Genomic DNA, 19026 nt, shown 5'->3' on the forward strand with positions numbered 1-19026 from the left:
TCTCTCCCTCTCTCTCCCTCTCTCTCTCTCTCTCTCTCTCTCTCTCTCTCTCTCTCTCTAGACTGTGAAATCCTAGCTATCATGTGAAGGCTTTGGTTGTAGTCTGTGTGTGTGTGTGTGTGTGTGTGTGACACTGCTACAGACAGCTAAGCTTCGTGGCCTCACCTCCGGGGGCACTGGCCTGTAAAAAAAATGTCCCTGTAACCCTGGAACCATGAAACCATGAAAGTCATCACTTATTCAAGCGCTGCTGGGAGGCTTCCGAAAGAAATCCAGGTTCCAGGACACCCCTCCGCCTCCGGGAATGTTCCGGAGCCCCCGTCTGAGACTCTAGAACCTTGGAACATCCCGGAGCCCCGGGAGAATCCAACTCGGGAATCTTGTGCGGGCAAAGGCCAGTGCTGGACAGAACAGGAAGGAGGGAGGGAGAATAAAGGAGGAACATGGAGCATGAGAGTCAGCCGGGGGAGGATGGAGAGAGGAGAGAGAGAGGAGCGATGGAACTTAAGGAATGAGTGCAAAGGAGAAGTTTGGAAGGAGGGGAAAGGAAGTGCGAAAAGAGGGATGGAAGGAGAGGACGATGAAGGTGGCAGGAGCGAGGCAGACCTGTCTCTGATTCTCTCACGCCCAGGAGGAGAAGGTGAGATCAGTCAAAGGAGGAAAAGGATGGGGAAAAGGAAGAGTTGGCCTGTCGTTGGACAGCTGTTCCTCCTGGAGGACATCCCTGAAGGAAAGGATGGAGTTAGACAAGACAAGAACATCATGATGAGAAGGACGAGATGGTGTGACGTCTTCCTCTGGTTGCCTCTCCTCTTCCTCAGCCTGTGTCCAGAACCTGTGTCATCGCAGGTAGGCAGGGCCAAATCTCATTTCTAATTGGTCAGAAAAGTGTGGCATTGTAATCGATAAAAGTTAACCACTATCGATAGGGAATATTTTTTCTCTAGCAAACACACTGATCTTATTCATAATAAGTTATTTGTGGCAACCCACCTCAGTATCAAGCTAACAATGAGATTCTCCCAAATGCTGAAAATAGTGTGTCTACACTTGTTACTGTAACTAAAAACCAAACACCGTATTGTGCATATGACCATTTATTCTAAGGGCAATTTCCCACGGCTGGAGAACCTCGCTGCCTTCAAACCCGTGTCCACCTCCCCGGCCCGCTCCACCTGCGGGGTTCCAGAGCGGAGCACCTACTGCCACTCCCCCTCCAACCAGACGGAGCTTCTGGGCTGCTCCCAGGCCTTCTGTATCCAGGAATGTCCCTACAGGTCCACCACACCTCCATACGCCCTGCTGCTGCTGCCTGCACACAGGTACTGTACAGGAGGTCGTTTGAGTCGCTCAAATTCACAGGCCTTGGCAAGTACAATTAGTAATGAGAAGTACAATCTGTTAATGCATCATGTTCAAACTATGGGAAATGTAACTGCTCTGTAGACAGCAGTTACATTGCCAAGTTGCCAAGTAATATAACGTTTAAGGTCCATTGAGAGAAACATTAACATATTTTAACTGCATCCAACCAGGGGTACCTGTGTAACTGAGGACAGCAGTGACCCTCGTCCTGAGACACAGACAGAGCCTGGGACTGGACCCAGTACCAGTTCAGTGGGGGTTTCTTCTACTGGCTCCAGCAGTGTGGTGTTTCGGTCAGTCCAAGAGGGATGTCTGGTCTCTCCCCCCTCGCAGGACCTGGGAACATTGGGATCCCTCACCCTGGCGTTGTGGGTCAAACCGAGCGCTCCTGGAGAGATGTGAGTTTTATTTTTGCAGTTTGCAATTTAAAGGATCATACCAGCGTTTTGTTTGTTTGTTTGTGTGTTTGTTTGTTTTTAAGTTTGTGCCAGTCATCTTCTCGGTTGTCCACCTCCCTTAAATTATTGGTAGTGGTGTCTGCACGCACAACATAGTTGTAGATACAGTACCCGGGTTCGATTTCCTACTTTCAGAAGAAGGCATTTTCAGCGTTCAGCCTTGCTCAGTATGAAAAACAACTTCCACAGACTTGAAAATGGCGCAAGTGAGATAATCATTGTAACCACGAAGCTTGAATTTGGTTTAGTCAGACTTTCTGTTTTACCTGTATTTCATTGCCCGAGTGTTTTCATACAAGTGTTTTTATGCCCCAACTGATTACATCAGAATCCATCACCAGGGAGATATTCAAATTATGTTTTACTCGCACCGTTCAAGAACACTTGAGTATGATTCACTGCTGTTGATTGGCTGCAGAGTCAGACGGAGCAATGCTTGTTGCCATGTGAGACATGTCCAACATGAATCTGTAAAATTGATTACATCTCTGGCTACCTGCAGGCATGTCTGTTCTGTTTGGCTATTTAAGACCATTTTCAAACATTGAAGATGAAAGGAGAGCCCTGGTGTTGTTGCTGTTGAGGTAATAACAAGGAGCAACCAGATCAGCCCTGCGTGAACTCGGTAACCTCAGTATCGCCATTAGGAAATGTTATCAAACGACTATGTCATGTCCTAGTTAGACATGTGCCGTGTGTGAGAGACAGGTGGATGCGAGTGTATTGGCATGTCGTGGTGTTCCAGGCAGAGCTGAGACGGTGCAGAGTTACCGTCAGATCAGTTGGCAATGCACACGCAGATCAGTTGGCACTGCTTGGCAACTCAATCTCCTCGTGCAGCATAGAGAGGCACACTTAAAGGAGATAGCTGCTAACACAACATGGAATGCTTTCATTAAATGCGTCATGACACCAGAAAGAGGCTACATGCACGACTAGCTTGTATTGGGCAGTCGTCCAGCTTCCTGTTAATAGATGATCAGCGGGAAATGTAAGCTGTTTTTGTTGTAACGTAAGACCAACAACAACACTATCAAACACAACACACCTATAGATCTTGATAGACTTGCTAACTGACATCACCTAATCAATCAGGACAGGAAACGGGTTTTAAGGACATACAGATCCTTTCCAAAGAATTAGAATATCGTGGAAATAACATGGATAACCGTGGACTTCAGCGCATTGTCAAGCAAAGACGATTCAAAAATTGGGCAGAGATTCAGAGGGAGTGGACTGAGGCTGGAGTCAGTCATAACTGAGAAGTAACTGCTGATTTTCTTCACACTATAATCTGGAGCTGTAGGCCAAAATTATGAAAGATTAAACAAATAAAGGCTAGAAATATTTCACTTTGTGTGTAATGAATCTATAATCTATGAAAGTTTCACTTTTTGAAAGGTATTATGGAAAAAAACTAACTTTCCGTGATATTCTAATTTTTTGGAAAGGATCCTGTATATGGGTGACTATATAGCCCTTTTCCCACATGCGCTTTGTACCGCAAAATGACCGGAACGTGGTCTAATGCCTGCATGTGAGAAAGGCGCCGTGCCGGTATAAGCGCGACCCCGTCGTCCCCGACATTTCACCAGTTTCGAGCCAGTCAGAAGAGCGGTATGCTCTTAAGGGGACGCAAGTGGAAACGGGTCCAGTCATTTTCCGCGACAGCGGTCCTTCAATCATGGGCGAGGAGTAGCCTACACACGTTGCTTAATGTTCCAGCGGGCATAATCTAATCATTCGCGCACATTAAAGCAAACTGGCTAGCTGATCTTGTGATAGCCTAATAAGAGCAGTATGTCAGCTTGCTCATTTCCGAAGGCAACCCCGGACACATCAAACGAAGCCAGTCTGTAAAAAGTGCTTCAACGCGACGCAGGTGAACGGATAAACATCGAACCAGCAACTATTTATCTCAGACACGGATCCCAACTTCTTCAAAGTGCATCATCTAATCATTCGCGCACATCAAAGCAAACTACTTCCACATTTCGCTTCGTGCATTTGCTTTCTCTACATACATACAAGCGTTGAGCAGCTTGCAAGCCTGTCTCGCTGTGTCTGTCCGTGGCTGCTGCTCTCGAGCAGAGAGGGGAGGGGGTAAATCGGCTGTGTTTATTACGCTGGCGGCTTGACGCTGCTCTTAAGTCAAACGAGTGTGATTTATTGTGTGACAACTGACAAGCGAACTTATTTCGAGTTTTGACCCCCCAAATAAGCTCCCCCCTCCCCCCGCTCCCCCAACATACAGGCAAATTCGCGGATAGATTCCCACATGCGCGAGCCGAAGTGTGAAGGGAAATGTCCGATATTGACTTACAGGTAATTTTCCGGTACGCATGTGGGAAAACGGCTTATGTGGATGAACAAGGAAAGGCAAAGCTAAGATTGAAAGTCATACCAGCAGGGCGCTGTCATTTCTTGTTTGTTATTAATTCATATTCAAACCACAATCTTGTGAATGATTTGTGAACCAAATCTAAAAATTCCGGTGATATATGTTTTGTTAGCCTTTCATGAGGTCAAATATGTCACTGTTCACATATTCAGCACCTTGGTGAAATGTTACTGTATACGGAGAAGTAAAAGACTTATAGTAACAATATTCATAGTATTCCCATGATGTCACAAGCATTTTCCTACCAATATGGCGCTATAATACACACAGCTCATTGGCTGTTTGTGTCACTCGATTGTAATCACCTGTTAATTGATTACAATCACCTGTTATTTTCCTACCAAGATGGCCGTGTGGTGATGTAACAGAATACTATCAATAGCTGCACACTACTAGTACACAAGCACCTGGATGGGCACAACTCTGAGAATGAAAGTGAGAGAGAGAGAGATCAGATCCTCTCCTTTGTATTTTATGCTGTGATTCTTGTTTGCGAAGTTGTCTGTCTGGGGATTCCGATGACAAACAGGGTCTTGTTGCCTTGGTCTGCCGAACATGACACCTGTATGGCTCAATGCATCTGAATGGAAGTAATATGTCTCTGTGCTCGCTCGCTCGCTCGCTCTCTCTGTCATACTCTCTCTCTCCCTGTCGCTGTCATTGGCTATCAGTCTTTTGTTGTAGGGGGCGATCATGGCTGCCATCAAAGAAGCCAGATGAAAGGAGGCCTCTATCCTCACCTCTGTCCATCTCTCCTCACCCCTCTCACCCCACCCCACTCGCTCTGTCTTTCTCTCTGTCTCTCTCTCCCCCTCTGTCTTTCTGTCTCTCCCCCTCTGTCTCTCTCCCTCTCTGCCTCTGTGTGTTTTCATATCCCTCCTCCATCTGAACAGTGAACAGAGGCAGCCACCTGTTGTTACACACCGTAGTTATCATTATAGAGCAGCGCAGGAATGAGTGCGGAAAGTAGCACGTTGGATCTTACAGGAAAGAGTCAATGTGGTTTTAGAATGGGGATTTCACTTAAATGCATAAAATAAGGTCTGTGGTAGGCCTGCACGATATGAGGAAAATCTGCGATGTGCGATAACATTGTTCAATATAGCGATGACGATACGACTTGCGATAAATAAACAAATATTAAAGTATCCATATTAGCTATACAGTTCCTATGTCTTTCTGCTTTAATAATGCTAACATAGACCCCAAACATAGCCTATGCCCACTGAATAAAGAAATGAAATACACACTGACACTAGCTGAAACTACTGTACACACAGCGTGTTTGGGCTTTGGCAGAGGGGCGGAGCGCACTGTTGCAAGGGAAAGGTGTACGCTGGATTTACAACACAAGACAAAATGGTCAGATGCTGAGTGGGAATGCATGACGCATGTAAATAAAACCACCTTTGTTATTCATTGCGTTTCAGGCAGTCTTTGCGATGTGTTTATTGTGCATGTTCATATTGCGATGACGATGAAAATACGATTAATTGTGCAGCCCTAGTCTAGTCTGTGGTTAGCAAACGCTTACAGTATGGGAGCGGTGATTTGGGTTCAGCAGGATAATCTTCACAAACGTGAATCACTTTTATGACTTTCGAAACGTAAATGTGTTTTTTTTAAACGCAATTTTTTAGAACACGCTTCGAAAGGCGTAAAAGTGATTCACGTTCATGAAGATTATCCTGCGGAGCACAAATTACCGCTCCCATAAACTTTTGTTAACCACAGACCTTATTTTATGCATTTACGTGAAATCCCCCTTCTAAAACCCCGTTGACTTTTCCCCGTAAGATCCAACATGTCCGGGACCGTCCCTCCGTCTTCCGACTAAAATTACATAACATGGCTTCACTTCCAGAAACTGATCCTGGAGTCAGAGAAGGAAATTGCAGCTTCCACTTCCACCACTTTATATTGTTTGATCATTGTCATTTTGTGCTTATTTTAGATCTTTTTTGTAAAGCTTAAAAATGCACGTATCGCAAAAATGATCAAGGATAAGGAAGAAAGACTGTGAGTCTCAAACAGCCACATCGGCATTGAATTTAGTGACCCTGCCAGGTTCAGCTTCTCCTGATTAAGAGTCTGAAATCTAACTCCCTGTGACACACTTTCAGTCACGTGACCACACTTTCAGTCATGTGACCAGTCACACTTTCAGTCATGTGACCAGTCACACAAGTGGGTAAACACAGTCAGCGACCGATGAAGAATGCTTAGTTCCTTCAGTTACTCTGCTCATTCCTGCTGCTGCTGGTCATTTAACCTGTCTCTCAACACTGGATTAATGCTGTAACGTAGACGGCAATTAGTGTGATGATGACTGATGTATATGCTATGATTCTGGTTAATCACAATCATTTCCCCCAATTTGATCTAGTTCTATTAGAAAAAGATCTCTACAACATCTTATTCACCAAGTGAAGCTTAGCTTGAAAGAAAGTGTGACTTTTCCCTTTTCTCCTGCAAATGCCACCAGGCAAGCATGTCAAAGCCTGGATTACCTGATACTGAAGTATTGACACAGAACAGGACTTAAGAAGCAAATGGCAAACACTCCACCACCACAAATACACTCATTGTTTGTGAGCCTTGGGCTATTTAGAGTTTCCTTCATCGTCTACTTTTTGTGTAAATTAAATTTTGTTCTCGTAGGGTTGATACTGATATAGATGGAGAATTCTTTTCTCTTTACTGCAGTGTTTAAAAATAACGAAGACCAATTAAAAACTGTTACAGCCTCAAAATCATTGTGCCTTAAGAGGGAGCACTCTCTTCAGTCAATTGAATCACAATGTAAACAAAGACAGTAGTATGGTGACTAGAGCTGCAACAATTAATCGATTAGTCGGTCGACAGAAAATTAATCAACAACTATTTTGATAATCGTTTTGAGTACAATTTTAAGAGAAAAGGTCTACATTTTCTGATTCCTAAATGTGAATATTTTCTGGTTTCTTTACTCCTGTATGACAGTAAACTGATATTATCTTTGAGTTGTGGACAAAACAAGACATTAGAGGACGTCATCTTGGACTTTGGGAAACACTGATCGACATTTGCTACCATTTTCTGACATTTTATAGACCAAACAACTAATCGATTAATCGAGAAAATAATCGACAGATTAATCGATTATGAAAATAATCATTAGTTGCAGCCCTAATGGTGACCATGATGTCAAAGTCCAAAGACAATTTTAGAGCTTTAAATAGCCCCTCAAAACATTTTCCAGCTGTGACTCTCACTTAATAAATTATACTTTACTCAGTTTTCCTTCTTCCTCTCTCTCTCTCTCTCTCTCTCTCTCTCTCTCTCTCTCCCTCTCTCTCTCTCTCTCTCTCTCCCTCTCACACACACACACACACACACACACACACACACACACACACACACACACACACACACACACACACACACACACACACACACACAGACATGCACACTGTCTTGCACTCATGCACACACTTGCCTTTTTGTGATTTATTGGGTGTGTTGGTCTGGGTTCATAAAAGCCATGATTTCCCATAAAATGTCACTGATGGTGGTTAATATGACACTCTGTGTGTGTGTGTGTGTGTGTGTGTGTGTGTGTGTGTGTGCGTGCGCGTGCGCGTGCACACGCAGACACCCAGTGCAGCAGTAGAAACCTAGTAGTCATGTAAAATATTGATATTCCATGTGTAAATGTCAGGAAGAGAGACTTCTGTGTGGTGGCGCTCGATTCCAGGCTTTCTGGAGTCCACTCTGCTTTTTCCCATCTGAATGAACTCCTACCAGGACTTTTCCTGGCTCAAAACGGGCCTTTTGGAGGGTGACTACGCACAACAGTCCCATCATACAAGCATCCTGATCATACAAGCCGTCCGATTACTGTTGTGTGACTTTTGGGTTACAGTGAGAGAGAGCCAAAGTGAAACGTCACTTCCTGCTTCAGCACTGTACCAGAGATTTTCATCCGCCATTTATTTTCCCATAGACATTTCGTAAAATGCCTATAAAAATAGTTGTACTTGTTCAAACCAAACGGTTCAGATATATTTAGAAACAGGAGAGGCCACATGACATTTCGCTCTGACCAAAACGTAAAAAACTGCGGATTTAAAGAAAATATTTTTTCAATGTTGTTTTTTTAAGTTTTGGTCCAAGTGAAATGTTCTATGGTCTCTCCCGATTCTAAATATATCTGAACCGTTTGGTTTGAACAAGTAAAACAATTTTTATGAGCATTTTACAAAATGTGTATGGGAAAATGAATGGTGGATGAAAATCTCTGGTACAGTGCTGAAGCAGGAAGTAGGCGGTCACTTTGCCTCTCAATACTCGGGGTTACCCTGACTATACATTCGGTGTCTCGTCATAGACGCGTGGTCAATGGGTAAGAATGGGGGAAATGTTCCCGTTCTCCCCATTCAGCATAGTTAGTATTTAGCTGCTAGCCCAGCCCAGGCAGACAGGATCGGGGATTCAACCACCGCAGTAAACGAACATCTGAACATGTGCCTGCTCTTGAATCCCCAACCCTGTCAGCCCATTGAGATATATGGGTGCGCGCCAGCTAGGGCTGTGAATCTTCACTGGCCTCACGATTCGATTCGATTACGATTCAGAGGGCTACGATTCGATTCGATAACGATTATCGATGCATCTCGATGCATCTTAAATCGATGCATCACTTCTTTTCCCGAATGCATGATTTTTTTTCTCACTTTGTTTTTTATCACTGTGTGGCTACTTTTAAAATAAAAGTGCATTTATAATTGCATTGTATTATGATCCATAATTAAAATAAACAACTGCATGTACTTCCATTATATTTTATTTGCTTATATATATAAAAAAAAAAAAAAATAATAATAATCAATTTTTGACATTTGTGAATCGATGCAGAATCGTGCAGGTCCGCATCGCGATGCATCTTATAATCGATTATTTTTGACACCCCTAGCGCCAGCTGTAGTGACATTTTGTGGGCGTTCCTTCCCACACAGACCGACTGTATCTATACACTATACAACACCCCAAGTTTCAGATATAAAGTCATTCCAACGTACAAATGTGAGACTTGAGGTTTGAAATTCTCTACATTGATACAGTAAAAAAATGCTTGATTTTGAGTTGGTGTGTAGTCAGAGTTGTCCTGATCTCAAATATATCAGTCATTGTCAGAACTCACGGGAATTTGTTTTGAAAGCACCCCAAGTTTGAGAAAGAAAGCCATTTGAAGGTACAAATGTGGGACTTTAACTTTGAAATTCTCTAAATGATACAATAAAAATGCTTGATTTTTGAGTTGGTATGCAGTCATGGTTGTTCTCAACTCAAATATATCAGTCAAATACCAGTGATTGTCAGGAGTTTTTTTAGCCTTGGCCCTTTGGGGGGTGGCTAAAACCTCTTTGAGGGTGCCAACCATTCCTCTATTCCTCTCAACTCCCAACATTCAAATTAGGGATGTTCATCAATTATCGGAAATCGATAATCGATCGTTAAGGATTGGAATCGATCCTGTGGCATTTGGATCGATTTTTTAATTATTAAAAAAAAAAAAAAAAATTTTTTTTTTTTTTTTTTTTTTGGACTAGGTTTGGGTGGAATTCGTTCCTCCTCGCCCCACTCCATTGCACAGCCGACTAACGTGAGGTGGAGCTTCATATAGTCTCTAGTTTTCTGGCTGGGCACGGGCCTTTGTGCCAACAAAACTGTTTTAAACATGAGAAATTCACACCGGCATGCGCCGGGGACAGCAGTGTTGGAGAGGAGACACATTGAAATAAAGAGTTCATTGAGGAGAACACGTTGTCTTTCGTATTTTCTACCATAGGCATTCATTTTGTTAAAAAAAAAAAAAAAAAAAAAAAAAAAAAAAATTGAAAATATTGAAAATTTTCTAAGTATTAATAAAATCGATAATCGATAATTGATCGTTAATTCTCACCGATTATCGATTTTGGAAAATTTTCAAAATGAACATCCCTAATTCAAATACTGTTTTATTTTATTTTATTTTTTATTTTTGTATTCTTATATTTTGCGTTGGCTTTTTTGTTTGTTTCCTGACACTGTGTGTGTGTGTGTGTGTGTGTGTGTTACCCCTCTGTTCCTCTCAGGGTGCTGCTGGAGAAGAGCTCAGGGGGCCGCTTGGTTTTTGTCCTGCTGGTGTCTGAGCGGGCGGTCACGCTGCGCTACGGTCAGCCCGGCGGTCAGCCGCCTCTGAGCGTCCACTTCAGAACAGAGGGCAGGGTCACGCCAAACAGGTGGACACACCTGGTGCTGCAGGTAAGCTGACACCTCTCAGAGGTTTAGCTGCCCTGCCCCACCGCACCAATGGCTGCATCTGGATCAGTTGTTTATTGATGTTACTGATACTGTAGATTGTAGAAGATGTGATTAACAGATTACACTTGCGGCAGGAACTGAGGAGCAGTCACTTACAGTATATGAGGAATATTATGATTATGGGTGTGTGCGCGCGCGTGCGTGTCTATGTGCATCTGTGTCTGTTTTTTAATCTGCAAGGGAAGTACCATCAGGTTTGTGTTGAACTGGTCAGGGTTGTGAACGAGGAATTCTCTCTCTATTTTACTCTGTCTCTCTCTCTCTCTCTCTGTCTTCCTCTTTCCATACCTCTTTCTCTCTGTCCATCTCTCTCTCTCTCTCTCTAGGCTGGGCGGTAATTATACTGGCAAACATCTGTTTTCACACAGATGCTGGGGCCAGGGGCACACACACACACACACACACACACACACACACACACACACACACACACACACACACACAAATGTGTCTGTGCGTTCCCCCCATACCATAATGGATCCTTTGTCTTATAGGCATAGGAAAATGTGTTTGAAATCCATTGAAAACCAAATGTAAATTCTTGAAAGTTCCATTTGTTATCTTTACATTATCCAACCCTATCAGGTATATCAGGTATCAGAACAGCATTGTGATCACATGATCTGCCCAGAAGGTATCAGAACAGCATTGTGATCACATGATCTGCCCAGAAGGTATCAGAACAGCATTGTGATCACATGATCTGCCCAGAAGGTATCAGAACAGCATCGTGATCACATGATCTGCCCAGAAGGTATCAGAACAGCATCGTGATCACATGATCTGGCCAGAAGGTATCAGAACAGGTTGACCTAAGTGGCGTATAAACTTGTAATGTAATGTGAGGCTTGTCATGGACAAAAAAAGCCTTTCATTGGCTCTGATCGTTCTAAAATGGTAGCTGGAGGAGTTGAGTACAGCGAGTCTAGAGGCCACAGACGAAACTCTGTGTGTGTGTGTGTGTGTGTGTGTGTGTGTGTGTGTGTGTGTGTGTGTGTGTGTGTGTGTGTGTGTGTGTGTGTCTCTCTCTGTGGCCTGTTGAGTATCACTTTACAGATTACTCCACTGGACAATCTCTCTCTCTCTGCCTCTTGGAGTAGCAGCAAGGCTTCTGGGGGTGAAAACATGATCACCATGACAACAAGCCTTATTGCAAAAGTGACTCTTGTCACTTTTTTCGTTATAAGCTTTAGTAGCCACAAGCTTTTTTTCGCCTCCGCTAAGGAGGTTATGTTTTCAGTCCAGTCTTTTTGTCTGTCTGTTAGCAGGATTACGGAAAAAACTACTTGGCCAGTTTTCTTGAAACTTTGTGGAAGGTGTAGCATGCGGAAGAACCCATCAAATTTTGGCGTTGATCCGATCTGACTCACAAAATTTGCATAGCACTATTGCCGTTAAAAGGTTGCTGCGCTCTCCGGGTGCCCTTCTAGTTCTCTATGGTACGGCACAGTCTGTGTTTGACGAGCTCTTGCACGCTCAGTTTTTAAGTTAGATCGGTGCTTCTGGTATTAACGGACATCCAGGCGAATACATCGGTACCAGCCAGGTTATGCTAGCTACTGTAGCTGGAAAGCAGGCGTAACATATAGCTTTGACAAAGTTTTTGACAAAGGTACACATAACACACAAAATTACTGTGCCAGTTCTCATGAAACTTTGTCGAAGGGTGCAGCATGGGCCAAGGAAGAACGCATGTTACCAGATGATGTCATCATTACTCGAGTGACATCACATCATCATTAGGTAATTATGGCAATTAATCTGCCCTAATTACCTCATTAAAAAATCCTCCACCTGCAGGGGTGCTCTTTACACTGAATGGCATTGCTGTGGCCGAACACAATTCTGCTCACTCACACAAAGGCAGACACTTTGCATTCTATTCTAGGTTAGAGACTCTGGAGGGCTTATGATGTCACAATGTCTATGACATCATTAGTGGGTATGACATCATCAGTCAGGCCCGATGTCACTTTCGTGACACAAAACGGCGCAAAACTCGTGACCTCGCTGGCAGATCGGCCGCTGCGCGGTCCTGCCTGCTCAACTCAAAGAACTTTTATGGAAAGAACTGAAAGCTCCATATTGCCCCATTGCAACATCAGCGCCCAGCAGCCTCCGCCATTTTTTATTTTTGGAAGCGTGACAGCGCCAAAAGAACCTCGCACATGCTCGCAGTGGTCAGCTGCGGTAGCGCGGGCCCCTATAATCAGCCTCTCTAAACAGTAACTCAACGGGAGAACACTCTAAATTTCGTGGATTCACATCTTTTCTGGGCATACTGCAAATCTTGATTGAAGTGGTGTAGTGCAGGGATGTAAAACAACAACCATATTGTGGAAACTAAAGCAAAATTTTTCGTTTTCTTTGTTTAGTTTTTTCAAGATAAATAGCTAATGCGGCTGTCGTCCACTCCCTCAGAAGTGCGTTGCCGTGGTTTTAACCTCGGGTCCTTTGCATTTACTATTTATCTTGAAAAAACTAAAAGAAAAAAAAGAAAAATTTTGCTTAGTTTCCACAATATGGTTGTTGTTTTACATCCCTGCACTACACCACTTCAATCAAGATTTACAGTACGCCCAGAAAAGATGTGAATCCACGAAATTTAGTGTTCTCCCGTTGAGTTACTGTTTAGAGAGGCTGATTATAGGGGCCCGCGCTACCGCAGCTGACCACTGCGAGGCGCATTCTGTTTCCAAAAATGGCCGGAGTTTCGTCTCTTTCCTTCCATGCTCTTTGCTCAACTGGCAGTTGGGCTGTTGGCCCTCTTCTTCTTTTTGGTGTTTTATGGCAGTTGGCATCTTTAATGTTGCATTACCGCCCTCTTCTGGATCCATTCATCTTCTTCTTTGGTGTTTTATACAATTCCAAGACCATGGACCAAAATAAGAGAGGCTCCTTTTACCAGTCTCAGTCTGCACAGGTGGCACTTTAAAATGTAACCAGTTGTTGGATCTGAGGTTATAGGAGTTATTTACAGATACAAACTGAGAGCATATATAAAGTGGTAACCTACCCAAAACGGCCTTATAAATTAAAATATCCCTTGCTATGCATCCTGCGCATAGCAACGATGGACCATCCATTCGTGATGTCATAAATGCCACTGATGACATCATCAGGGATGTCATAAATTCACTCACACACACACAAAGTCACGCGAGAGACTGAGGGAGAGGGAGAGAGAGAAGGGGGAGAACTGCTGTGGATAATGGGTATATGCATGTAAATTGTACATGGACAGAGTGAGCAGTGAGGAATCAGGGAGTTGCACATGTTGTCCAGTAAGGAAACAGTATTAATCCTGCAGTATTGAGACTTGCCAGATAACCTGAGTTGACACTTTAGTTGACTGGATCCCAGCTGATTGGTGTTGATGTTTGGTGTAATAAGTTGGCAGTCCAATGTGTAGTGGGCTAAAAGTAGCACTGCAGAATGCTGATGGCTCAATAGCTTGTGTGTGTGTGTGTGTGTGTGTGTGTGTGTGTGTGTGTAGTAGGCATTTCTTTGAAACAGTGTGTTACAGTATGTGCACATGGCTTGGAGGTGTTTTGTGTGTGCGATGTGTGTGTATGTATGTATCTGTCGTGTGTGTCTCAGTCTGCCTTTTATTTAATGGTATGGTGATGTGATCTGCTTTGACCATACAGGAGAATAACATTATTATCCTTGACACACATGCACGCACACGCACACGCACACACACACACACACACACACACACACACACACACACACACACACACACACACACACACACACACACACACACACACACACACACACACACACAGTCATACATGCACACAGTTTCTCAAACCTTTACACACACACACACACACACACACACACACACACACACACACAGATCAGTAGTAATTTGTTGCAATCTGTCAGACACAATACAGACATTACCCTATGAAGGAGCTGGGTAATTTAGAAACCTTCCTACACACACACACACACACGCACACACACACACACACACACACACACACACACACACACACACACACACCCGTCATCTGTCAGTTTGAAAAGATCAAAACGCCAAAAAAGACGGTCAAAAGGAATACGGGTTTCCAAGTGCCAGGAGCAACATATACTCTCTCTCTCTCTCTCGCTCACACACACACACACACACACACACACACACACACGGTGCCAGGAGCAAGGTGCTATGGGGATGCTGCTGCTCCCTGGGTAGTTGTCTTATCTGATTATGGTAACGATGTAGAGAACAGTGGAGGAAAAGGCAGCCTGAGGGAGGGAGAGCGAGAGAGGAGGAGAGATGGGGGAGGGAGGAGGAGAGCTGGATCAGTAGTGAAGTGGTAGTTAGGAGGTGAGTATACTCTGTGACGCATCCCCCTGCACATTTAACACCTATTTAGACTAACTAGGAATATTGGGTGCGCTCATTTCTAGCTTCTGAAGCGCTCCGCAGTCAGCTGGTGTGACAATGGCAGATGATCTGTGTGTATGTAACATACAGTAAGTAGAGATGTAACGGTATGAAAATTTCACATCACGATTATCGTGACCAAAATTATCACGGTTATTTATTATCATTTTTGTGAAATGTTCAAGTCCCCCTTACTATTTGTGTGCATGTCTTTTTGTATTTCAGTGCCCACGAGGGTGGAGCAATATACAGTACAGTTGCATCCTCCTGTCAGTCACAACCACAATCACTTTTATTGCCACAATATGCAAGATTACATAGGATCACATCATGTAGCATCTCCCCAGTGTATTTCTGTCCATGCCGTGGTGGTGATGGAAGGACTGCTTTCCTAACAGGAAGCAGTCAGATGGGGGGCATGGTGGTGCAGTGGTAAGCGCTGTCGCCTCACAGCTAGAAGGTCCTGGGTTCGATTCCCACCTGGGACGCTGTGAGCGCTGAAGGAATGCGTGCCCGTCCGCATGTCCTCGAGTGCCCGCCGCCCGGGTGGGGTCGTCAAAAAGGGCCTTTCTGTGTGGGGTTTGCATGTTCTCCCCGTGTCCCCTGGGGGTTTCCTTCATATAGGAACCCCACACCAAAAACATGCAATATCCTGGTTGCTGATGTGGTGCCTCCTCTGGTCGTTAGGGGCGCCTGTTCGGAGGGAGGGGAACTGGTTGGAATAGCGTGATCCTCCCACGTGATATGTCCTACTGGTGAAGCTTCCCCTGTCAGGTGAAAAGAAGCAGCTGGCTACACTGCCCATGTCTCGGAGGAAGCATGGAGCCAGTTTCGGCTCTCCCCAGATTGGCAGAGGGTGGAGCAGCAACCAGGATGAATAAATTAAAATTAGCACTAATGGGGGATAAAAATGGGATAAAAAAATATTATATTAAAAAAAAAGGAAGCAGTCAGATGGGGAAGCACATGCAGGGAGAAACCCAGCACACCCCGAGGAAGGATTTCTGTTGCATGGCTTTAGCCTACATTCTGTGCCGGCTGTAAATGCATTTTAAATCAATTTACCAACGATCAAGGTACAATTAAATTGGCCCCAAAAAAGATCAGCAAAGGAAATCGCTGATCCCTGATGTGTTTGTCCAATCACCCAACCCAACGTCTCTTTCTCTGTCCCTCTCTCTATCTCTCTCTGTTCCCATGTCCCAATACACCATAGAGTGTTGATTATTATTTTATGTTGCAGTGCAGCCAGCAACTGGAATGCTGTGTGGCTCATGATTAACGTAACCTGCAAACTAGGAGCACTGAGTTGCCAAACCCGATTGCTTGCAGGCTACGCAATTTCTTCTGAGTTTACTTTGTAACTAAGGCCATCCACACGGAGACGGAAGGGATTTTTTTTTTCGTTTAAGAAAAGTTTCCCATAAACACTGAATTGTTTCAAGAAATGTGTGTAGCCACATGAAACCACTGAATACCACTGAAACCGCTGTAGTATATATGCCAGGCCGGTAAGTGGCGCTGTAACGCTGCCACATGTTGTATTTGCGAGGGATATATATAGAGCAGCCCGAGCATGTCCGTTACACTCAGGGTTTACATTTCATTTCATTTCATTTTGTCCAATATTAAAATATTCCAGAATTGCATGTTGTATTAAAAATAAATATTATTTCTATCTAACACGTTTAGCCTGATTTTGTTTGTGTTATTGTAAAAACTTAGCGCTAAGCCTTCTGGGAAATATCCGATGAAGGGAGGGGAGGGGTGGATGTGTGGAGCCCTGAGGATGTTGTACACGCTGTTCTCCTGTCCACTTGTTGCTGACGGTGGTAATAGAGGAGCATTATATTTTGCTGCAAGAGCCCTAACAGGCTCAGTAGCTGCTGTAGCACGAACACTAGTGCACTGTAAGCCATTGTTGCTGCCGGAAAGAGGTGGGGCTATGGCGTCATCGGTTCAGGAAAGATGCGTATGGGTTGTAAACACGGAAATGCAAGGGTGGCGTCTTCAGATTTATTCACTCTGGGACCCGGTTTCAAAAATTAGCGTATACTCCCAGAACGTATACTCCCAGAACGCTGGTTCCGTCTGGACGAAACGTCTATACGAGAAAAAACTTTAGCGGATACACCTAAACTCGTCTCTGTGTGGACATGGCCTAAGATGCTTGGGGGAAATGTAGTGGACTAAAAGTATCCATTTTATCTGGGAAATTTAGTGGAGTAAAAGTCAAAGTTGACAGAAGTGTAAATACTCAAGTAAAGTACAGATACTCAGAAAATACTTAAGTGCTGTGCTTGAGTATTGATACTTTGTTACTAGGGCTGTCACTTTTCATTCGAAATTCGAATGCAACTTCGAATGTGGGGGGAGGGGTTCGTTTTCGAAATGTAATTTGAATGTTCGAATTTTTATTTTATTTTTTATTATAATTCTTTTTTTTTTTTTTTTTTTTATGAACCAAAATTAACCAACTGCTGCTTGCTGGTAATGTTAATCCCATGTCAGAAAAAGTCTCCAGATTTGTCGCGTTAGTCTCTTCTGAGAAAGATTGTCTCCAGGGTCTGAAAAGTTGTCTCGAGTTGGATGCAGCCAAGTTTGTGAGGCAGTGTTGTGACTGTGAGCGTCCAAGCTAACACGTCGGGCTGATGCCCGGTGGCCTGCAGTGGGTTGCACCAGCTGTGCGTAAGTTGAAACGTAAGCTAGTTTGAACGTAAAGTCTCACTAAGTCCGAGTTTACGCACTACTAAAAATATTTGGGTTGCACCAAGTGAAATAGTTACAACGTAGGCATAAGTTAGAACTTAAAATTTACACCTACGTCTTACTAGGTGTAAAGTCCTCCGTAAAATAGCAGTCGGCACGGATTGCAACTTGGCACCGTGGCGCATCGTTGTTTTGCGTCCGCAACGCGCTCTCCGTGATAAATTACACCCTTTGATATTTATGACTCACGCTTTTGTTTCCCACAAGCTGCAGCACTGCATACAAATTAAAATAACCGCAACAATTTAGTGAGGCAGGATGGTGGTATAGCCTACAATACTGATGAAGAGCTCACAGATAAACGTTAACAGTAATATGAACCTAAACGAACGTTACTCAATAACGTTCTCATTTGATTAGTGTTGATGAAATATGAAAGCACTAATTTGCGGTGGGCAACATGTCCTGTTTTCACTCCACTTAAACAACCGTAAATAAACACCGTTTCCACCGTGCTTTTCACTGATTGGTCACAGATACTGTACACGTCATTGTCTGCGACACTATTTTGGTTAGTATGGACTTTAGGGTCTACTAGTTAAGATGTACCTTACGTCTCCGTGGTGCAACCAAACAAAGACACAACTTTAGTGTCAAACTAACTAGTTTGAACGTAGCAGTTAGTGTGGACTTTACACCCTAACTTAAGACAGAACTTACGTTCAGCTGGTGCAGCTGGACTGGAAAAAAATTAACCAAAAAACTTCGAATATATTCGAACGAATTTCGGGCAATTAAAGTTCGTTCGAATTTTATTTTGGGGAAAAAGTGACAGCCCTATTTGTTACATTACACCATGGAGGTATGCACCTCGAAACCACAAGCGTATAAAGTCTACGATAAATGCAACTATTGCAGCAAAGAGTGGATAACAACTCATCGTATTGTTGATTGAATTGGCTCAAGTGGCCATTACACCATTGAAAGTCAAAATAGGTTGATGGATCAACAAGGCATTTCAGTTATTTTTCTATTACACCTCTCTCTATCTCTCTCTGTTTCCATGTCCCTCTCTCTATCTCTGTTTCCATGTCCCTCTCTCTATCTCTCTCTGTTTCCATGTCCCTCTCTCTATCTCTCTCTGTTTCCATGTCCCTCTCTCTATCTCTCTCTGTTTCCATGTCCCTCTCTCTATCTCTGTTTCCATGTCCCAGTCTCTCTATCTCTCTCTGTTTCCATGTCCCAGTCTCTCTATCTCTCTCTGTTTCCATGTCCCAGTCTCTCTATCTCTCTCTGTTTCCATGTCCCTCTCTCTATCTCTCTCTGTTTCCATGTCCCAGTCTCTC

The 19026-nt window shown here is 43.7% G+C and overlaps 1 protein-coding gene across 1 annotated transcript in view; it reads left to right on the top strand.

The window, feature by feature from the left end:
* Positions 1–222: 222 nt before the first annotated feature.
* The window catches only part of ush2a (Usher syndrome 2A (autosomal recessive, mild)), a gene marked incomplete at both ends in the record, with an annotated part of 353577 nt that continues 334773 nt past the window's right edge, over positions 223–19026 (top strand). Inside the window, 4 exons of the mRNA XM_083650615.1 lie at positions 223–849; positions 1108–1322; positions 1536–1763; positions 10341–10509. Of these exons, the coding sequence (XP_083506741.1) occupies positions 223–849; positions 1108–1322; positions 1536–1763; positions 10341–10509 (1239 nt within the window). The remainder of the gene's footprint in view (positions 850–1107; positions 1323–1535; positions 1764–10340; positions 10510–19026) is intronic.

The sequence above is a fragment of the Poromitra crassiceps genome, assembly GCF_964638095.1.
Source record: "Poromitra crassiceps genome assembly, chromosome: 14".
NCBI classification, from domain to species: domain Eukaryota; kingdom Metazoa; phylum Chordata; class Actinopteri; order Beryciformes; family Melamphaidae; genus Poromitra; species Poromitra crassiceps.